The following is a 17,222-nucleotide window of genomic DNA, read 5'->3' as shown; positions in this document are numbered from 1 at the left end:
GAAAAGGACAAATACTGTATGATTCCACTTCTATGAGATACTGAGATTACAAGTAGTGAAATGTATAGAGACAGAAAGTAGAATGGTGGTTGCCAGGGAAAATGGGAAATTAGTGTTTAATGAGTTTCAGTTTTGCAAAGTAAGAAGAGGTTTGGACATGGACAGTGGTGATGGTTGCATAACAACCTAAACGTAGTCAATGCCACTGAACTGTACACTTAAAATGGTCAATTTTTTAAATGTATGTCTTGCCACAGTTTTTTAAAAAGTCAGCTGTCGGACTGGCCGAGTGGCACAATGGTTAAGAACTGGCTTGGGACGCCAGAGGGCCCCGGTTCGGATCCCACATATGAGGGCCAGTGACACTGCCCTCCACAGCTAAGATGCTGAACAACAGCTCAACCTGGAGCTGGGTTGCTGTGAGTCCCTGGGGACCCGCGTAGGCTGCAGCCCCTGCTGCAGTGGGTTACCATGGACTACCATGTGTAGCCAGCAGCCGCAGTGAGTAGCCATCCAATAGCCGGCAACTGATCTGCCTCGTCCGGGAAGAGCGCAATGATGGTGCCAGGTTGGGCCAGTGAAGCAACGTCCTCCACAACTAGACTGAAGAACAAAAGGACAGCAACTTGTCTGTTCCCCTTCCCCATTTCACCAATAAAATCTTTAAAAAAAAACTAAAATAAAAAATAAAAAAAATTAAAAGTCAGCTGTCACTTCTGAGGAGAGGGAAGGGAAGTGGCGTCACGTGTGTGCTGGCACCAAGGTCTTGCTTTGCGTGTGAGCAGATGACCATGGCTCTGGGCTTGCCTGGGTGTCCCCTGCTGCCCTCCCTGGCGAGGTGGGGAATGGGACAGCAGCTGGCAGGATTCCAACCAGCTTCCATGATCATTCCTGCTGAGAGTGGAGTTCTGGGCTGGCCTTTGACTCCCTCTGGAAGTGTCTTGCCTCTTTGGGATCCTTTCTTCATCTGTCAAAAGGGGTAAGAATAGCTCCTGCCCTGTCAGCACTCCTGGCTGTCATCCCTTGGCCCTCTATGCAGCTCCATTTTCAGAGGATTTCCCCTGTGTTGTGGGCTTCGAATTCATGACCCGTGACCCTTGACCCTTGTGCCTTACCTCAGGGAAAGGGAAAGTGACTGATGCCACCATACAAGGGAGAGGCAGCTTTTCTGAACCACTGGCCCTGAACGCTGCTCGGGCGAAGCTATAGAGAGGGGTGCAGGTAGCACGGGCAGCCGGGGACAAAGTCAGCTGCCACCCAATACTTGCTCTGCAAAGTGTCACTCCTACTCCTGCTGATCAGGATCAGGGCTCGGAGGGGAGGGTGGGGTCTGTGGGCCTGACCACCTCCCCTGCCCCTCATGACCCAGAAAGCTTCAAATTCTCCAGCTTCCCAATGTGTTTTGAGTTAGGAGTGGAGGCCTGACAGGAAAGTACCATTTGTACAGTGAGGCCAGAGCAGGCACTGAGCCAGGACTCCTTCGATTCTTTGATTCTCATCCCCATGGCCCCCCCATCCAGCTGGATGAACTGGGGGTGGGGGTGGGGGGCTGGACTTTAGTTTCCCCATCTGTGCACTGGGGAGCAGATGCAATGACCCTCCCAGGCCCGGGGCACTCTGGTTCTGTCAGCTCATCTGGAAAATGTCATCCCCAAGGCCTCAGGGGGAGAAGGGGGTGGAGTCCATCTTACTGCCAACCTCCCGAAGCCCCCATCTCCCCCACCTCCACAAGTTCCCCAGGGACAGGGCCGATGTCCAAACCCAAACCTGGCACTTAACCACCCACCACTCCCAGAAGAAGAGGAAGTTCTCAGCTCCAAGGGGCACCCCCAGCTCTGCTCCCCTCCCCACTCTGCCATCCTTCCCAGCCTGAGGTGGACTGGGGAACCACCAGGGAGCGGGGGTAAAGGGGGGAGGGGGGAGGGGGGGTAAGGGAGGGACAAACAAAAGAGAGGGAGGAGCAGAGGCTCCAACAAGAAGCAAAAGGGAAGCTAGTGTTCAGCCGGGAAATTCCTGAATGACCCGTTCTTCCCAGAGGACAGAAATTCCTAGGATGTGAAATAGGGACGAGGGTGGGCTGCTAATGGGTGCAGCACCGGCTCCCTGCCCCATGACAGACCCTGAGAAACAGGACAGGCCGAGACAGGGATGTGACCTGCGCAAAGTCACACCAAGTGAGGACAGAGCTGGGCTGAGTGAAGATCAAGCCTGAGCTATTAGGGTCCTGGCCTTGTGCCTCCAGGAGCCTGTCCTGGCTCAGCCCGGGACAGGAAAGGAAAAGTGCTTGAGGAGCTCTCCATGGAAGGGGGATGAATTCCGACTCCGCCGTTACTGCCAGTGTGACCGCTGGCAAGTCACTTCACCTTTCTGAGCCATTTCCCTATTTAAAGCAAGGCTTGATAACGAAAGTGTATAAAGGCACCCAGCACAGGAGCCTTGCCGATAGCTAACCCCCACTGCAACCCCCTTTCCCTAAGGGAACCTCCTCCGGGCAGGCCCGCTCCTCATGCTTTGTGGACCCAGTGATACCCAGAGTAGGAACGCTCTCCCCAGAGGGGGCGATCCTTGCTCCTTGCATGGCCAAGGGAATTAAGGTGAGACCAACTTGGCACCCCACGAGATGGGGAGCGGGCTCCCGGGAGCTGGGATGGGTGCTGGCTCTGTGACGCAGAAATGGGTCCTGAGCCCGGGGCCCCTTCCAGACAGCCAATCAGAAGACGTCGTCGGACAATGGGTCAACACCAGACCCATGCTGGTCTGCCCTGGGTGGCGGTCCCTGCGCCCCGCAAACCGGGGCAACGCTCAGCCTGTCGCACCACCTGCACCCGCCACCCCGCCCGGGCTGGTGGGCGGTAGTGACCCCCTCCCACACACACATACACACACACACTATCCTGTAGGACAGCCGCAGCATTCGCCTCACGGGGGCGCGCACGGCCCCCCACACTCCCCCAGGTCTCCTCCCGCGGGTTTTCCGCGGTTGCGGCGAACGGGGCGGGCCGCGGGGGCGGAGTCTGCCACTATTTCAGGCCGCACGGGGTTCCGCTGGGATAGTGGCGCCCCGGCTGACACGTAAGTGATCTCTGCTCACCAGGCGTCCGTCCCCACTGCTCCGCGCCTCTGCCCGTCGCCCGGTCCCCAGTTCCGGGCCCGATCCACCAAGAAAGCGGCCGGTAAACAGAGGAGACCAAGGGGGCGGGGCGCTCAAAGGGCCCCAGACCTCCTGTATCCCGACTTCTAGGGTAACGGAGGCTCTAGCCCCAGCGGCGGCGCGTGGGGACTCAGAGGGCCCGGATTTAGCGCTTCCAGCGCTGGGCTCTGTCCTGGAAAGGCAGGGAGGGAGGGGCTGTGGGGGAAGGCGCAGGGGTCTCCCTTCCATTTGCAGTAGAATGGCTGGGGCTCACGGAGGGGAGAGAAGCTGGCTGTGTGACTTAGGCCAAGTCATTTCATGCGCTGTGCCTGGGCGTCCTCATCTGGGGGATGGGTATACCTCCCTCTCCCGCCTACGGCACAGGCTATGGGAGGCTGTGTGGACCTCAGCCCTGACCAGGGAATGGGGGCGGGGGCGTGCCTGAAGGGAAGCTGGGGGAACCAGGAAGCTTGGAGGGGTGCCACTGTTGGGCCACAGGCTATGGCCACACGATATAACTCTGAGCAAGCCCCTTCTTATCTCTGTGTGCCAAGCCAAGTGCCCAGGTTTAATGGAATGCTTCTCCTGCCCTCCTCTGCTGTACTGGGCACCAAGATTGGCCTGACAGACACAGGGACACAGGACACACACCCTTACAGAGGCCCGGCTAATGGCCAGCATTTGGCTGTGTGGTTCTGCCTCATCCTCTTAGCAGCATTGTGAGGGCGACAAGGGCTACAGGACCTTGGAGGGTGAGGAGGATTTTGAGTCCCAGAGGCAAGGAAGCAGCGATGCCATGCAGGGACCTGCAAGAGCAAAGTCTGGAGGTCAGATGGAGCCTAGCTGTGTGGGGATCAAGGAGGTGGGGGGCAGCACTGCTGGTCAGGATGGCCCCATCCCTCATCCCAGCAGGAGGGCAGAGGTGGGGCCTGGGCACCCAGGGTGGGGTTTAGCAGCCCCAGCCAGCTGGCCACGCCAGCTCCTATAGGTGCGTGGTATGAAAATGGGATGGACTGGGAGGGGAAGCTGTGGCAGTGTGTGGGCAGGGGGAAACTGCCCAGTGACCTCACATCTAGGGAACTTGGTTTGAGGGCTCCCCAGAGGACCCCCTGTTTGGTTCTGTAGTGGAATTTCTAGTCCAAATGGCACAAGGGAAGCAACTGTAGGACTCTGCCCAGGGCACCTGGTGAAGCTAGTAGGAATGGGGGAACCCAGGCTTCCTGGCCCCCAAGTGGCTATAGCCAAGCTTGGGGTTTTGGGATGAGCTGCTGGGGAAAAGGGACAAGGTAGGTGGGCTGATGGGGAGGCAGCAGGTCTCTCGAAAGTCTGACAGGTCTAATCTGAACCTCCACTCCTGCTGTATGCTCGGGGCAGGCACCCCCACCCATCAATTTCTCCCTCTGGGTGGTGGATCATCTCATCCGCCTGGCAGGGCTGTTGCAGGGGTGAATCCAAGTCATCGTATTACATAAGTCATGACTTGCTATATTTACTTTTGGGTGGTAGAGCAGGCACTATGGTTGTGGGCTACTCCGGTTACCAGGTAGGCCCAGCCCTGTCTGCCCCCCATTCGCAGCCCTGCCCTGTTCACTCCCTTGCGGTCAACCATGTTCCCCTCCACTAATCCTGGCCTTGCTCTGACAATGGTCAAGGTGCTGGGAGGGTGCTGCTGGGCACAAGGGGGTCCTGCCTCTGTGAATGCAGCTTGCAAGGTGGTGGGGGACATGGAGGCAGGATGACCGAGAGCCCAAGCTGTTAGCATAGGGGCATTTTAAGCCTCCCTGAGTCTGTTTTGTGAGATGAGGAAAATAACATTTCTCCTGGATGGGAGTGAAGAAGAGATGCAATGGACACCCAAGAAGGGCACAAGAAGTGGGAGCTTTTGTAATGATGATGTCACCCCATTTGGGAGCAGTCGGGTGAGGCAGGAGCCAGGAAACCTGGGTTCTCGGTCTGAGTTACTATGTGGCCACAGGCAGCCCCGGGCCTCATTGAGCCCTTGTCCCCACGGACATGCGAAAGGCTCTCTGAAGTCCTTTCCCACCCACGGGAGTTTGGGATGGTTTCTGTAGACAGAGCCCCAAGGCCAGGATAGGGGGTCAGGCTCTGCTGGCCTTGTGGTCACAACAGGAGCAGCCATGTTCCTGCTCATAGCATCCCTCTGGGGCCCCACAGCCAGACAAGATCAGAGAAGAACCAGGCGAGGTGGAGTGTGGGGCCGGGGCTGGACCTTTGCCTCAGCCCAGCTTCCGTGGCTGTGTGACTTTCCTGGCCTCTGTTCTTGCTCTGTGCAGTGGGACCGCAGCCCATGCTCTGCCTCCTCCCCAGCATCTCCTGGGATCCAGGGTGCGCTCATGCCCTGCAGTTCCCCTGCCCAGAGGGCGGGCTGTCAAGGAAGGATTTGTCCAGATGAAGTGAAGGCCCCTCCAGCTGGAAGGCTGGGCATCGTCAGTTTCTTCTGTGCTCAAGCAATTCTGGGAGGGCCTGAGGGGGATTGGAAGAGGAGCTGTGGGTGCTGAGAAACTGGTGTCCAGGGAGGGAGTTGAGTTGTTGATGCCCATGTGGTCCAGGAGAAGGCCAGAGCCCTGGCAGTCACACGGGTGACAGCAGCTCAGACACGCTTAGTGCTGGCACCGTGACTGTGTGCTTGGGCCTGGGAGCCGGGATCCAGAGCGTCGCGCTGACTGCTGACCCTTTCGTTCTCCCCTGCCCTTGCCAACCTGCAGGCCTGAGCTGGGGTGATGCTGAAGATGATGACCTTCTTTCAAGGCCTTCCCGGCCAGCAGCCTGTGCCAGGGGCCCTTGACTTCCCCAGAAGCCACCAGAAGTTGCCCTCCACATCAGAGGTGGACTCAGAGGCCTCCATGTCGGAAGCCTCCTCTGAGGACCTGGTGCCACCCCTGGAGGCCGAGGTAGCCCTGGGGAGGGATGAAGAAGAGACTGTGAAGAAGAAGAAGAAGAAGCCGAAAGGCCTGGCCAACATGTTCAGTGTCTTCACCAAAGGGAGGAAGAAGAAAGGCCATCCCAGCTCCTCAGAACCAGAGGGCAAGACTGAGTCCCAGCCCGGGCCGGGGGGCCCGTTGCCCACAGGTAGGCTGGTGCCCCACGTGGGTGGGGTCCGGTGTCCGAGCTGGCAGGGCTGGGGCTCACCCAGTGGATGGCTTCCACAAGCAGAACACAGAGAGGGCAGGAGCAATGGCTTTGGAGGTGTCTCCCCTCTCGGTTTCCACATGCACCCCTGCCTAATCTTGGGGGTGGGAGTTGGCAGACTGGGTTTCCATCTCATCTGAGACACCGATTGGCCTTTTCGGGAGCACCACTTAGGCCTTTGGGCTCTCAGCCTCCACTCCTGTGGGCGCCATGGGAGATGAGTTGTCCCCACTGTGCCCCTCGCCCGTGGCCCGGCCGCGCTGACGCGTGTCCCATCGTCACAGTGGAGGAGCTCAAGGCGGACCTGGAACGCGGGAGGCTGGAGGCAGCGCGGCCGCTGCTGGCGCTGGAGCGGGAGCTGCAGGCAGCTGCGGAGGCGGGCGGCATGGCCGAGGAGGAGCTGGTGAGGCGCCAGAGCAAGGTGGAGGCGCTGTACGTGCTGCTGCGCGACCAGGTGCTCGGCCTGCTGCGCCGGCCGCTGGAGGCACCGCCGGAGCGGCTGCGTCAGGCGCTGGCCGTGCTGGCTGAGCAGGAGCGCGAGGACCAGTGCGTGGTGAGCACGGCGCCCCGGTCCTCGGCGCTGGAGGCCATGCGCCCGCGGCACTGGCTGCAGCTCTGGCGGCGCGACGTGGCGCGGGCGGCCGAGGAGCGCCTGGCCACACACGCCGAGGGCCGCTCGGAGGCCGAGGGCGGCTCGGAGGCCGAGCGCGTCTTCCTACACATGGGCCGCACCATGAAGGAGGACCTGGAGGCTGTGGTGGAGCGGCTGAAGCCGCTGTTCCCCGCCGAGTTCGGCGTCGTGGCGGCCTACGCCCAGAGCTACCACGAGTACTTCGCGGCCCAGCTGATGGCCATGGCGCAGTTCGAGCTGTGCGAGCGCGACACCTACATGCTGCTGGTCTGGGTGCAGAACCTGTACCCCAAGTGAGCCTGCGGGCTGGGACAGGGGGAGGTCTGGGCTGAGGAGGGCGTGTCATCCTGAGCATGCAGCGGGTCAATGCAGGCAGAGTCCTGCGATGGGTCTGCTTTGCACTTGGTATCCTGCATTTCCTGGGCCTGAGCCACATTCAGCAGTTGGGGAAACTGAGGCGTGCAGAATGGCAGGCACTTAGTTAACTCATGAACTGGGCAGGGGGTGAGGCAGACAATGACAATCCAGGGCAGGAAGGGCCGGTAGAGGAGGAGCTGTGGCGGCCCAGAGCAGAGGACCTAACCTGGCCTGAGTCAGTGGAGGCAGCCAGTCGGGAGGAGGGAGTGCCAGATAGATTAGAATCCTGCCTGGTGCAGCAGCCAGTGTCCCAGCTCAGGGCAACTCCCAGTCTAATAGCAGAAAGGGAGTAAAGTAGAGGAGGGGAGAGGGCAAGACAGGAAGAAGGCAGTGGGAGGGTGGTGATTCCAGCAAAGGGAGTCACTATCCAAGGCCTGAGGCTGAGCCGTGAGGCATCCTGGGAGCTGTGCAGAGCCTGTCAGAGTTTGGATTTATGGGTAGGCTATGGGGGCCCTCCCAGGCAGCACAGTCAGCAGGGGTGGGGTAGGACCATGTGGCTTATTGGAAAGATCCCTGTTGTGCAGGGTCACCCAGTGAACCTGTGGCTGAGCTGGGCTCTGGCCACCAAGGCCTGGAGCTCCTCAGATGGAGGCTGGCTGTGCCAGCGGAGGGTACCTGGTTCCGGTGGGTACAGCTTCAGGTGTCCCCTGATTTACCCAGACTCATGGGTCACTGAGTATGCCTGTCATTTGCACAAGCTGGGTGGGGAGAGGCTGCAGTGTGGACATGCTCCCAGCACAGGAGGCCAGGGGTCCTATAAGGGCTGACCCCAGCCTCAAGTCTAAAGCCTACAGGAAGCCTGGAGCTGTAGACAGTGTGACCAGTGTCTGAAGGTCTCAGGGACACACCTGGGTGGCCAGTGGGCTCAGTTGGTGCTGGTGGGTCAGCCTCCAACAGGGGACTGGAGGTAGGGCTCTGGGGTGTGGTGGGTGAGGAGTTAGCAGGGTATGGGGAAATTGGCACAGGACAGGGGCTGTGAGAGAGACAGGCCAACCCTGAGCCAGTTCCTTCTTGCTTGTCCTGACTCACCAGGAAATGCTGGGCATTCACTCCTCTGCCATTCAGCCTTCCTGTCCCAGTGACGTGGGGGGCTTTTAACCTTGGGTACCACTGGGGTCAGCACAGCAAGAAACTGAGGCCAGCTGGGCATGGAGCCCTGGGGAAGGGGAGTCCAGGAAGGCGCTGTCGAGGGCTATGTGGCCAGAAGTTCAGGGAACAAAGGGTCACAGTGCTCAGGCTGGGACAGGGGCAGAGAGGGCCACTCTTGAGCCTCCAGGCAGACAAAGGCCCCTGAGGAAGTGGCAGGGCTGGGCCGTCCCTGGGCGGGCTCCAGGACCCCACAGAGGTGCCAAAAGAGTGAATGGAGATGCCTCCACAGAGCAGTTAGGGAGGCAGCCTCTCCTGCTTGGACTGGCCCACCTTCTGTGGGCTGCAGGGCCGGTCTGGGAGGGAAGGGGGGCATGGGGCTAAAACTGCAGTGAGAGGTCAGGGCGGGGAGCAGGCGGAGAGTGGGCCAGCTAGTCTCAGGCTGCTACCATAGGGAAGGAGTGGAGTTCATCTGTGTGAAAGGGGAGATCTCAGAGCTGGGAGATTAGATTTGCAGGAGGAGGCGAGCAGGTTCTGCCTGCTGGGTGGAGAGATTGTTGGGGGGCAAGGGCGGAAGCAGAGAGGCCTGGGAGGAGACTCCTGCCATAAGCCAGGCCAGAGATGGGGTGGCTGGGCCTCAGGCCTGGCTGTCTGGAGGCTGATCCATGTGGGGAGGGGAGAGGATATTTTGGAGCCGGAGTGGATAGAGGAATGAGAATAAGAGGAAGCAGGATGGTTCCGAGGTTTTAGAACTGAACCAAACTGAGCAGATGGAGGGCACATGGTCTGAGACGGAGAAATGGGTGGGGCAGGATGGGAGGAGACAATGGAGCTCAGAGCCTGCAGAGACTTGGACTGAGGAGGTGGGCTCTTGCTTACGGGATGGCATTGAGTGGGTACAGTTGTCCTCATGCCTGCCTCCCTCTGCCCACAGTGACATCATCAACAGCCCCAAGCTGGTGGGGGAGCTGCAGGAGGTCAGGCTGGGGAGCCTCCTGCCGCCTAACCAGATCCGGCGGCTGGAGGCCACGTTCCTGTCCAATGAGGTGGTGAGTCCAGCGCCAGCGCCGGGGCAAGGGAGGGGCAGGAAGGAAGCGGAGGCTTGGGGACAGACAGGACGTGGGCAAGGAGCTTGACAGGGCAGGGTGATGGGCTCCGTGCTACCCTGACTTGCCCCTTCTCCCCGCCTTAGACCAGCGTGAAGGAGCTGATGGCACGTGCCCTGGAGCTGGAGTCACAGCGCTGGACCCAGGATGTGGCCCCCCAGAGGCTGGATGGCCACTGTCACAGCGAGCTGGCTATTGACATCATCCAGGTAGCACAGCCCCCACCTCATGCACACGGACAGCCCGTGCGTGAGCCAGCCATGCACGTTGCAGAGTCCATCCCTGTGTATACACACATGCCAACCTCTGAGCGTGCCCCCCCGTTCCAGCATGCGCCCCACCCCTGCCCCAGCCCCAGTGTACATGGGCCCCTGCTCATCTTACCTTCTACCTCTGCAGATCATCTCCCAGGGCCAGGCCAAGGCCGAGAGCATCACCCTTGACCTGGGCATGCAGATAAAGCACATGCTGCTGATGGAGCTGGCTGCATTCCTGAGGAGGTGGGTGTGTGTACTTGCATGCACTGAGGGGCCCCTACAGCCACCTTCCTTGAGCCCCAGGTAGGGATCCAAGATAGATCAGCGCCCCCTCCCAGCCCCTAGGGTGTCTGTTCCAACTGGGCACTGAGAGCCTCCACGCTACTCAGCAAAGCTCCCAGCAGAGCACCTCCAGCTGTACTTAGAGGATGTCCCAAGAGGGACTGAGACCCTGGCTTCCCCTTCAGCCCATGCCCTCAGTTTCTGCCCCCACAATTCTCTTGGCTGCCTCCCTCCCCAGCTCTGAGGAGTCCTCCATCCTCCCACAGGCCCTTCCAGTCTTCCAGCTATGGAGGGAGCCTGGGGGTATGAGGGGCCAGCAGAGCCAGGCTAGCACCCCCTTCAGGAGCTCCGTAGGGCCCTGCCCCACTGGCCTCAACGTGCTTACTGGCTGGTGGCCCACCCTGGGCTGCCTGGGCCTTGGGGACCCATCAGGCGGAAAAGCTCTGTAAACCCCTGGAGGGTTGTCCCAATGTTTGTGCTGCCCCTGCAAATGCCCCTTCGGGTTTCCCCAGCTACCAGCGCGCCTTTGATGAATTTCTGGAGCGGTGCAAACAGCTGAGAAATTACAGGGCCAATGTCATCGCCAACATCAACAACTGCCTGTCCTTCCGGTGAGGGCGCTGGGAGGGCGCTGGGAGGGCTTGTGGGAGCGGGAAGCACTGGATCTGCCTGCCTGCTGGAGGGAAAGGGTAGCCTAGTGGGGGGTGGGGAGTACGCAGCTGGATGGGGGAGGGAGTCGGGGAGCTGCTCAAGCACAGATGTGGGATTAATATGGGGAAACAAACGAGCAGGAAACGTTTGTCATGTGCCGGTGGGTCAAGCACTGGTGCAGATGATTTCCTCGTTATTTTATCCTTAGAACGCCCCTCTGAAGCAGGCACCCTGATGATGGGCATTTAGCAGAGGAGCACAGAGTGTGGAGAGGCTGAGCTTTGAGCCCTGATAGAGGAGGATGTGGTGTGGGTGTATGTTGGGGGTGCGCAGACTGGGCCCTGCCAGGGTCCGGATGGGATGGACTTGTTCCCACAGGGATTGAGGAGCCACTGAGGGTTCTTGAGTGACGAGGTAGTTTAGGAAGATTTGCTTCCGGCTCACTGGCTCCACTGGCTGTGGGCTGGAGTGACCTTCCTGCCTCCATGTCATTTCAGGACATCCATGGAGCAGAAGTGGCAGGCACCACAGGACCTCCTGCGCCCCCTGAGTGAGCTCAAGAGTCATGGCTTTGACGCCCTGCTCCAGAACCTGTTCAGGGACCTGAAGGTAGCTGGGGTCTCCTTCCCTGCGGAGCACGCTGAGCCTAGTGCTGGGTGGGGGAAGGCATGAGGAGAGGCCAGGAGGGTGCTGGGGGTGGGGGGCGATGGCAGAGCACGTAGGCGGCGCGATGTGGGCTGACTGTAGAGAGGCTGGTGCTGCCCAGATCGGGGGGCCATGGAGGCCTCTTGACCTTGCCCCCCCACCACTTGAGCCTGGGGTATGGCCTCAAAGGGGCCGCCCAGGGCCGAAGGGTACAGAAAAGCTTCAGTATCCCTTCGTTATTTAGACTCAGCCCAGTCCCCAAGCTTGCACACACTTTACCTCCCCCACCCCGCCTGTCCCCATGTCCAACTTCCAGCTGTGATGCTCAGAGCCTTTGGCAGCCCCCGTCACATCTGCTGTGGGCCAAGACACCCCTTAGTTACTTTAGCAGAGGGTGAGGCAGGGGGCCCTGGAAAGAAACAGGAGGGGTTTCCTGCATGCCTTCCATGGGGGCCCACCTTGTCCCCAGGGCCCAGGGTGGAAGGCTATGGGTGGCTTGCTGGTGGTGCAGGCCAGAGCAGTGACCCTGGATGACTTGGCAGCAGTCAAGCACAAGGTCTTGTTTATGCAGGAATTTATTTATTTAAGAGGGGGCGGTGGAAAAGGCCTCAGGACAGGCAAACTGCTGGCTGTCTGGGCTCTGGAGGAACCACAGCTGGTTGACCTTGGAGAAGGGTACATAGACCCCGCTTCCACTCCCTGTCTGTGAACAGGAACCTGAGTTCTGCCGGGGTTCCCTGGGAATCCTTGAGTCCCCCGCACCTCTGGGCTGCGTCACGTGTCAGTGTGCATGTCTGCATGTGCGTGTCTGCTGTTGGCAGTCCTTCCTCTGCAGGACGTGACCAGATATCCTGCCTCTCTCCTGTCACAGCCGCTGTTCAAGAGGTTCACGCAGACCCGCTGGGCAGCCCCTGAGCAGACCCTGGAGGAAATCATCACCACCGTGGGCATAAGACTTCCTGAGTTCTCGGAACTGCACGATTGTTTTCGGGAGGTGAGGTGCTGGGCTGGTGGCTGATCCTGACACACACACCCCCACCCAACAAACACATGCACAGTGCGCTTGCAATCGAATGCAGTCCTTTGCTCTGGCATCTGCCCCTCCCTGGACTCCTGGCTTTGAGGCTTTGAGGGAGGTAGTGAGCTCCCCATCAGCAGCTAGCTCACACGACCCTGCCCACTGGCCCTCGCAGGAGCTCATGGAGCTTGTACACCTGCACCTGGTGAAGGAGTACATCATCCGGCTCAGCAAGCGGCGCCTGGTCCTCAAGTCAGCGGAGCAGCAGCAGCAACTGGCAGGGCACATCCTGGCCAACGCCAACGTCATCCAGTGCTTCTGCACTCAGAACGTGAGTCCCGGCAGCCCCTGCCCTCTGCGCCTCTCCAAACTCCATCGGTTCCGACTTGCACCTTTCTGGGCCCGCGGTGCCTTTCTGGAGAAGGGGCAGCCTCCCTCTAACCAGGCCTGTCTTGCAGGGCTCCCCGGGGACCTGGCTGCATCAAGCCCTCCCCACGCTCGCTGAGATCATTCGCCTGCAAGACCCCAGTGCCATCAAAATCGAGGTGGCCACTTATGCCACCTCGTACCCTGACTTCAGGTGAGAACAGGGCACCACAGGACCTGGGTGGTGGTTGGAGCCTGGAGGGACTGCAGTCAGCCCCTTTGGAGTGAGTGAAGCTCGGGTACCAGCCACGGTGATGCAGTCCTGGCAGCTTACCTTTGCTGAGTGGTGATTGTGTGCCCACCACCATGCGAGGGTCTCAACTCATTCATTTGATCCTCGCTACTACTCTGTGAGGCTGACACTTTTCATCCCCGTTTTCTAGATGAGGCCTAGAGATGAGGGCGTAAGGGGAGTGTCCAAGGTGACACAGCTAGTTAGTGGTAGAACTAAGATGACAAAGCCAGGAGGTCTGGCTCCACAGCCCACACTCTTAGCCTTTATGATCTGCCCCTCAGAGGGGAAACAGACCAGAGAGACCAGGGGCTTGCTAGAGGTCATGGCAAGTCAGTACTAAAGCTGGGGTCCATCACTCAGCACCAGGACCCTCTGGGGCTTGGACCTCTATTTCTGGGCCCTGGGGGCCTGTTCCAGAGTGGAGGCTTAGCCTCTGGCTGCCTGAGGATTTGGTGAGCCAGGGGAATGGTTTCTCTGAGCTGAGTCCTCTGACATGGCAGAGAAAGTTTGAATGGGGCTTGAGTTGGATTGACAGCGTGGCCTAGTCTAGCCCCTGACTGATCCACTGCTCCCGTCGCCTACCCACCCACTTACCTACACATTCACCCATTTATCCACCCATCCATACAAGCAAGCATCTCCCCATCTGCTCATCTAACCATACATCTAGCTATCTACCTAACTACTCACCTACCCATCCCCCTGTCTACACATCTACCCACTCATTCATCTACCCATCCATGCATCCACCCACTTATTCATCCATTCACCCATCCGTCATCTACCACCCATCCATCTATCCATCCACCCACCCACCCACCCACTCACCCATCATCCATCCATCCATCCATCCATCCATCCATCCCACCAGCAATTACTGAGTGGTCGGCTAGGTGCCAGTCTCGGTTCTAGGCACCAGGATGCAATGAAGCACAAGAGAGGCCAGGTCTCAGTTCTCCCTAATGGAGCTTATAGTCTACTGAGGGTTAACAATAATGAGGTAATGAAGCCAAGAAATACAATTCCAAGTTGTAAAGATTATTTAACCAACAGGAGGTGCTGACTTTAGAGATGGGAAAGCCTTTTGGGGAAGGTGACATTTTAGCTGAGACCTAAAGGATGAAAAGGAGCTGGCCATCTCGAGAGTGTAGGGAAGAGCATTCTAGGAGGAACAGCCAGTGCAAAGGCCTGAGGTGGTCAGGAGCTTGGTGCACTCTAGGGACGGACAGGTAGCCAGTGCTGCTGGAGCGCAGTGGGAGATGGAGAGCGAGGCCCTGGGGGCGGGGGCTTGGCCACAGGGCGCTCTGGCTCAGGTCATGAGTCTGGAGATCTGGGAGTGGTATGAGCAGGGGTGTTGGTGACAGAGCTGCACTGACGAGATGCTTTCCCTGCCAGCAAAGGCCACCTGAGCGCCATCTTGGCCATCAAGGGGAACCTGTCCAACAGTGAAGTCAAGAGCATCCGGAGCATCCTGGATGTCAACACAGGGGTCCACAAGCCCACCAAGTCCCTATTTTCACTTATAAAGGTTGGTTAGCTTTTCCTGCGGCCTGACCTGCTTGTGAACACCTGGCAAGCACTGGACACATCCCACTTGGAGGCAATTCAGACCAGCGCCGGCTTCACAGCCCCTCATGGGCTCCCTGCCTGCTCCTGCCTCTGCTTAGCCCTGGCCAAGGTGCAGGCGCCTGGGCAGCTGGAATTGGACAGGCCCCCCCACCCCCGTCTGCTGGGGTGGGAGCACCCATTATGCGGAGCAGAGACCACACCTGAGAAATGACAGTTGATCGTGTGTGCACTGACGGAGGGCGAGTGGCTAGGGGTCAGAGATCCCGGGTCACCTCCTGTCTGTGGAGCCCTTCCCAGTCTGCCTCAGAACTGCCCTCCTCATGGCCAGGTCTGAGTGGCTTCCCAGCTGCCTAGGGCTGTGGGCTAAGCGTGACCTACCCTGCCTCCTTCTACCCAGGGCAGCAATGAGCGGGGCTCAGCAAATCTGTGGAATTGAAGGCAGAGCTAGAGAAGAGAGAAGGGAAAGGTGAACTCTTATCTGGGGCCTGGAAAGAGGCAAATGGGGTCATACAGCAAGCTGGGGGCAGAGCCAGCATCACAGCCACTCCTCCAGATTGCCCCATGAGCCCTGCAACTCAGACTCTGACCCCTGTCTGATTTCCCACGGGCACGCCCTGACGGGGAGGAGCCCTGTGTAGGCCAGGCCTAGTGGTGCCTCCATGGGTCCTCCAGTGGGAAGTTGGGCTGAGGTCTGGGCAGGGCATGCTTGACCTCTGACCCCTTGGCCTCTGTATTAGTTCCCTACTATTGCTATAACAAATTTCCACAAACTTAGAAGCTTAAAATAAGACTTATCTTTCAGTCCTGGAGGCCAGCAGTCTGACACCGAGGGCCAAAATCAAGGTGTCGGCAGGCTGCATTCCTTCCAGAGGCTCCAGGGGAGAATTCCCTGGCCTTTCCCAGTTTTTAGAAGCCGCCCAGCCATATTTCGTGGCTCATGGCTGCCTTCCCTTTCAAAGCCAGCAATGGCGGGTGGAATCCTTGTCACATCGCAGCACTTCTCTCCTGCCTCCCTCTTCCACTTTTAAGGACCTTTGTGATTACCTCTGGCCCACCCAGATCATCCAGGACCCTCTCCCTATTATACGGTCAGCTGATTAGCGACCTTAATTCTACCTGCAAACTTCACCCCCCTTCTCCAGGGAACCTAACATAGTCACGGGTTCCAGGGATTAGGGCCTGGGCATCTTTGGGAGGCCGTGACTTTGCCTACCATGGTCTCCATCCATCCCCTGCTCTGTAGGGCACCTTGTCCTACCTCAGGGAGACATGGGTTCAGTTACCCTCGTAGGCCTCTGCCTACCCCAAAGGCCCTCTCAGCACGAGATGGGGCGGTTCAGATTTAGGCATGACACCTCACTTGTGCCTCTGAGGGTGCCACCAGGGTCAGGGCCAGCTCTCTTGGGTTTGTCCCCCTCTTTCCAGGTACTTGGCCAGGAACTGGCCCATGTAAATGATGCACAAAGGCCTTTGTACATTTGTAGGAGTTATTAATATTATTTTTTATAGTACTGCTTTTGTATTTGTGTACTCAGGACAGGATCTGGGTTTTTATAATTTGATATAAAGCTGATTTCAGAAGTGGCTGTCGAATGATTTATTTGGGGAGCAGGGGTGGGGCATCAGTGGCTTTCTCAGGCTCTCGGGGTCTGGACAGACCTGCCCTGGCTCTGTGTCAAATCTCCAGTGGGTCCAGCCCCACAGCGCGACCTGTCCCCTTCTCACCTCTGAGCATGAGCTTTGTAAGGGCCTGTCTGTGGGGTAGGGTCAGTCCTTTTACCATCTGTGCCTCAATTTCCTCAGCTGTAAATAGGGGTTCATGAACCTGTCAGACCTCCTACAGTGCTTTACTGAGGATGACCTAGGGTGGGGGGGCTCCAGATAGTCGTTTCAACTCCATGCATAGGGCCCAGTGGGAACTTATTCTTGTATTTCTGGAATTGGCCTTGAAAGCTGCAGCTGTGAATTGGAGGAGCCCCAAGGTCTGGACAGAGTCGGCCCCAGCTCACCAGGGAGGGGCTCTCCTCAGCACCACCATCTGGACCTAGGATCTGGGGAAGGGCAGAGTCTCAGGGGAGGGAAAGGGGTACCTTGACCAATTGATTCCACAGGCCCCAAGGGGGTGGGTGAGCAAAGGAGTCTGGGGTCCTGCGGGAAAGGCCTGGAAGTGTGCCAGGGACAGAGGGGGCCGGAGGGGAGAGGGGAAGCCCTTTCTGGTGAGTTCCATTTATGGGGCCAATGGGGATGGGAATGGAGCCCTTGTCGCAGTGAGGAGCAAGGCGGGAGGGGACCCTTCTCAAGGGCGCCCCTCGGTTGGGCTGGCCCCTGGTCCACGTGGCCCCTGTGTGGGGTCCTGGGCTGTTGGAGCCTCACAGGGGTGCGGAGGCCCCTGCCCTCGGTTTCCAGCCCACTTCTCCCTGGGTTCCACCGAGGAGGGGCCGGGAAGGGAGGCACAATACCCACCCCTGTTCCCATGGTACCGCCTAGCCGCGCAGGGAGGCCATCGAAGCCAAGGGCCGGGGGAAGTTTTAAATCAATAGGAGCGGACAGGAACGGACCCGAGGGGGTGGATTTAGGCCAGAAAGTGGCCAGCCCCCCAGCGGGCGACAATGGGAATCC

At 58.9% G+C, this 17,222-nt stretch overlaps 1 protein-coding gene across 5 annotated transcripts; it reads left to right on the top strand.

The window, feature by feature from the left end:
- Positions 1 to 801: 801 nt before the first annotated feature.
- Positions 802 to 16,184, top strand: TNFAIP2 (TNF alpha induced protein 2). 5 transcript variants are annotated; one of them, XM_019639160.1, is made up of 12 exons: positions 802 to 979; positions 5,857 to 6,220; positions 6,565 to 7,204; positions 9,349 to 9,463; positions 9,607 to 9,729; positions 9,920 to 10,020; positions 10,572 to 10,670; positions 11,208 to 11,319; positions 12,227 to 12,349; positions 12,549 to 12,704; positions 12,832 to 12,953; positions 14,430 to 14,571. In XM_019639160.1, the coding sequence occupies exons 2-12, from the start codon at positions 5,872 to 5,874 to the stop codon at positions 14,569 to 14,571; spliced, it is 2,082 nt and encodes a 693-aa protein (XP_019494705.1). In that variant the 5' UTR covers positions 802 to 979; positions 5,857 to 5,871. The 5 variants fall into 5 exon arrangements, with proteins under 5 accessions (XP_019494705.1, XP_019494706.1, XP_019494704.1 ...); XM_019639161.1 differs by lacking the exon at positions 802 to 979 and adding an exon at positions 2,507 to 2,594; XM_019639159.1 differs by lacking the exon at positions 802 to 979 and adding an exon at positions 2,987 to 3,072.
- Positions 16,185 to 17,222: the final 1,038 nt, after the last annotated feature.

This window comes from Hipposideros armiger, unplaced genomic scaffold (genome assembly GCF_001890085.2).
Source record: "Hipposideros armiger isolate ML-2016 unplaced genomic scaffold, ASM189008v1 scaffold_43, whole genome shotgun sequence".
In the NCBI taxonomy this organism is placed as follows: domain Eukaryota; kingdom Metazoa; phylum Chordata; class Mammalia; order Chiroptera; family Hipposideridae; genus Hipposideros; species Hipposideros armiger.
The sequence above is the reverse complement of the archived record's forward strand: the minus strand, read 5'-3'. Positions and strand labels throughout refer to the sequence as shown.

Excerpts from the sequence above, each read along its gene's own strand:
- TNFAIP2 (XM_019639158.1), top strand. The coding sequence starts at position 5,872 with ATGCTGAAGATGATGACCTTCTTTCAAGGCCTTCCCGGCCAGCAGCCT. Across the intron at positions 9,730-9,919 it reads TGGCTATTGACATCATCCAG|ATCATCTCCCAGGGCCAGGC; the intron begins GTAGCACAGCCC and ends CTACCTCTGCAG. Across the intron at positions 12,954-14,429 it reads ACCTCGTACCCTGACTTCAG|CAAAGGCCACCTGAGCGCCA; the intron begins GTGAGAACAGGG and ends TTTCCCTGCCAG.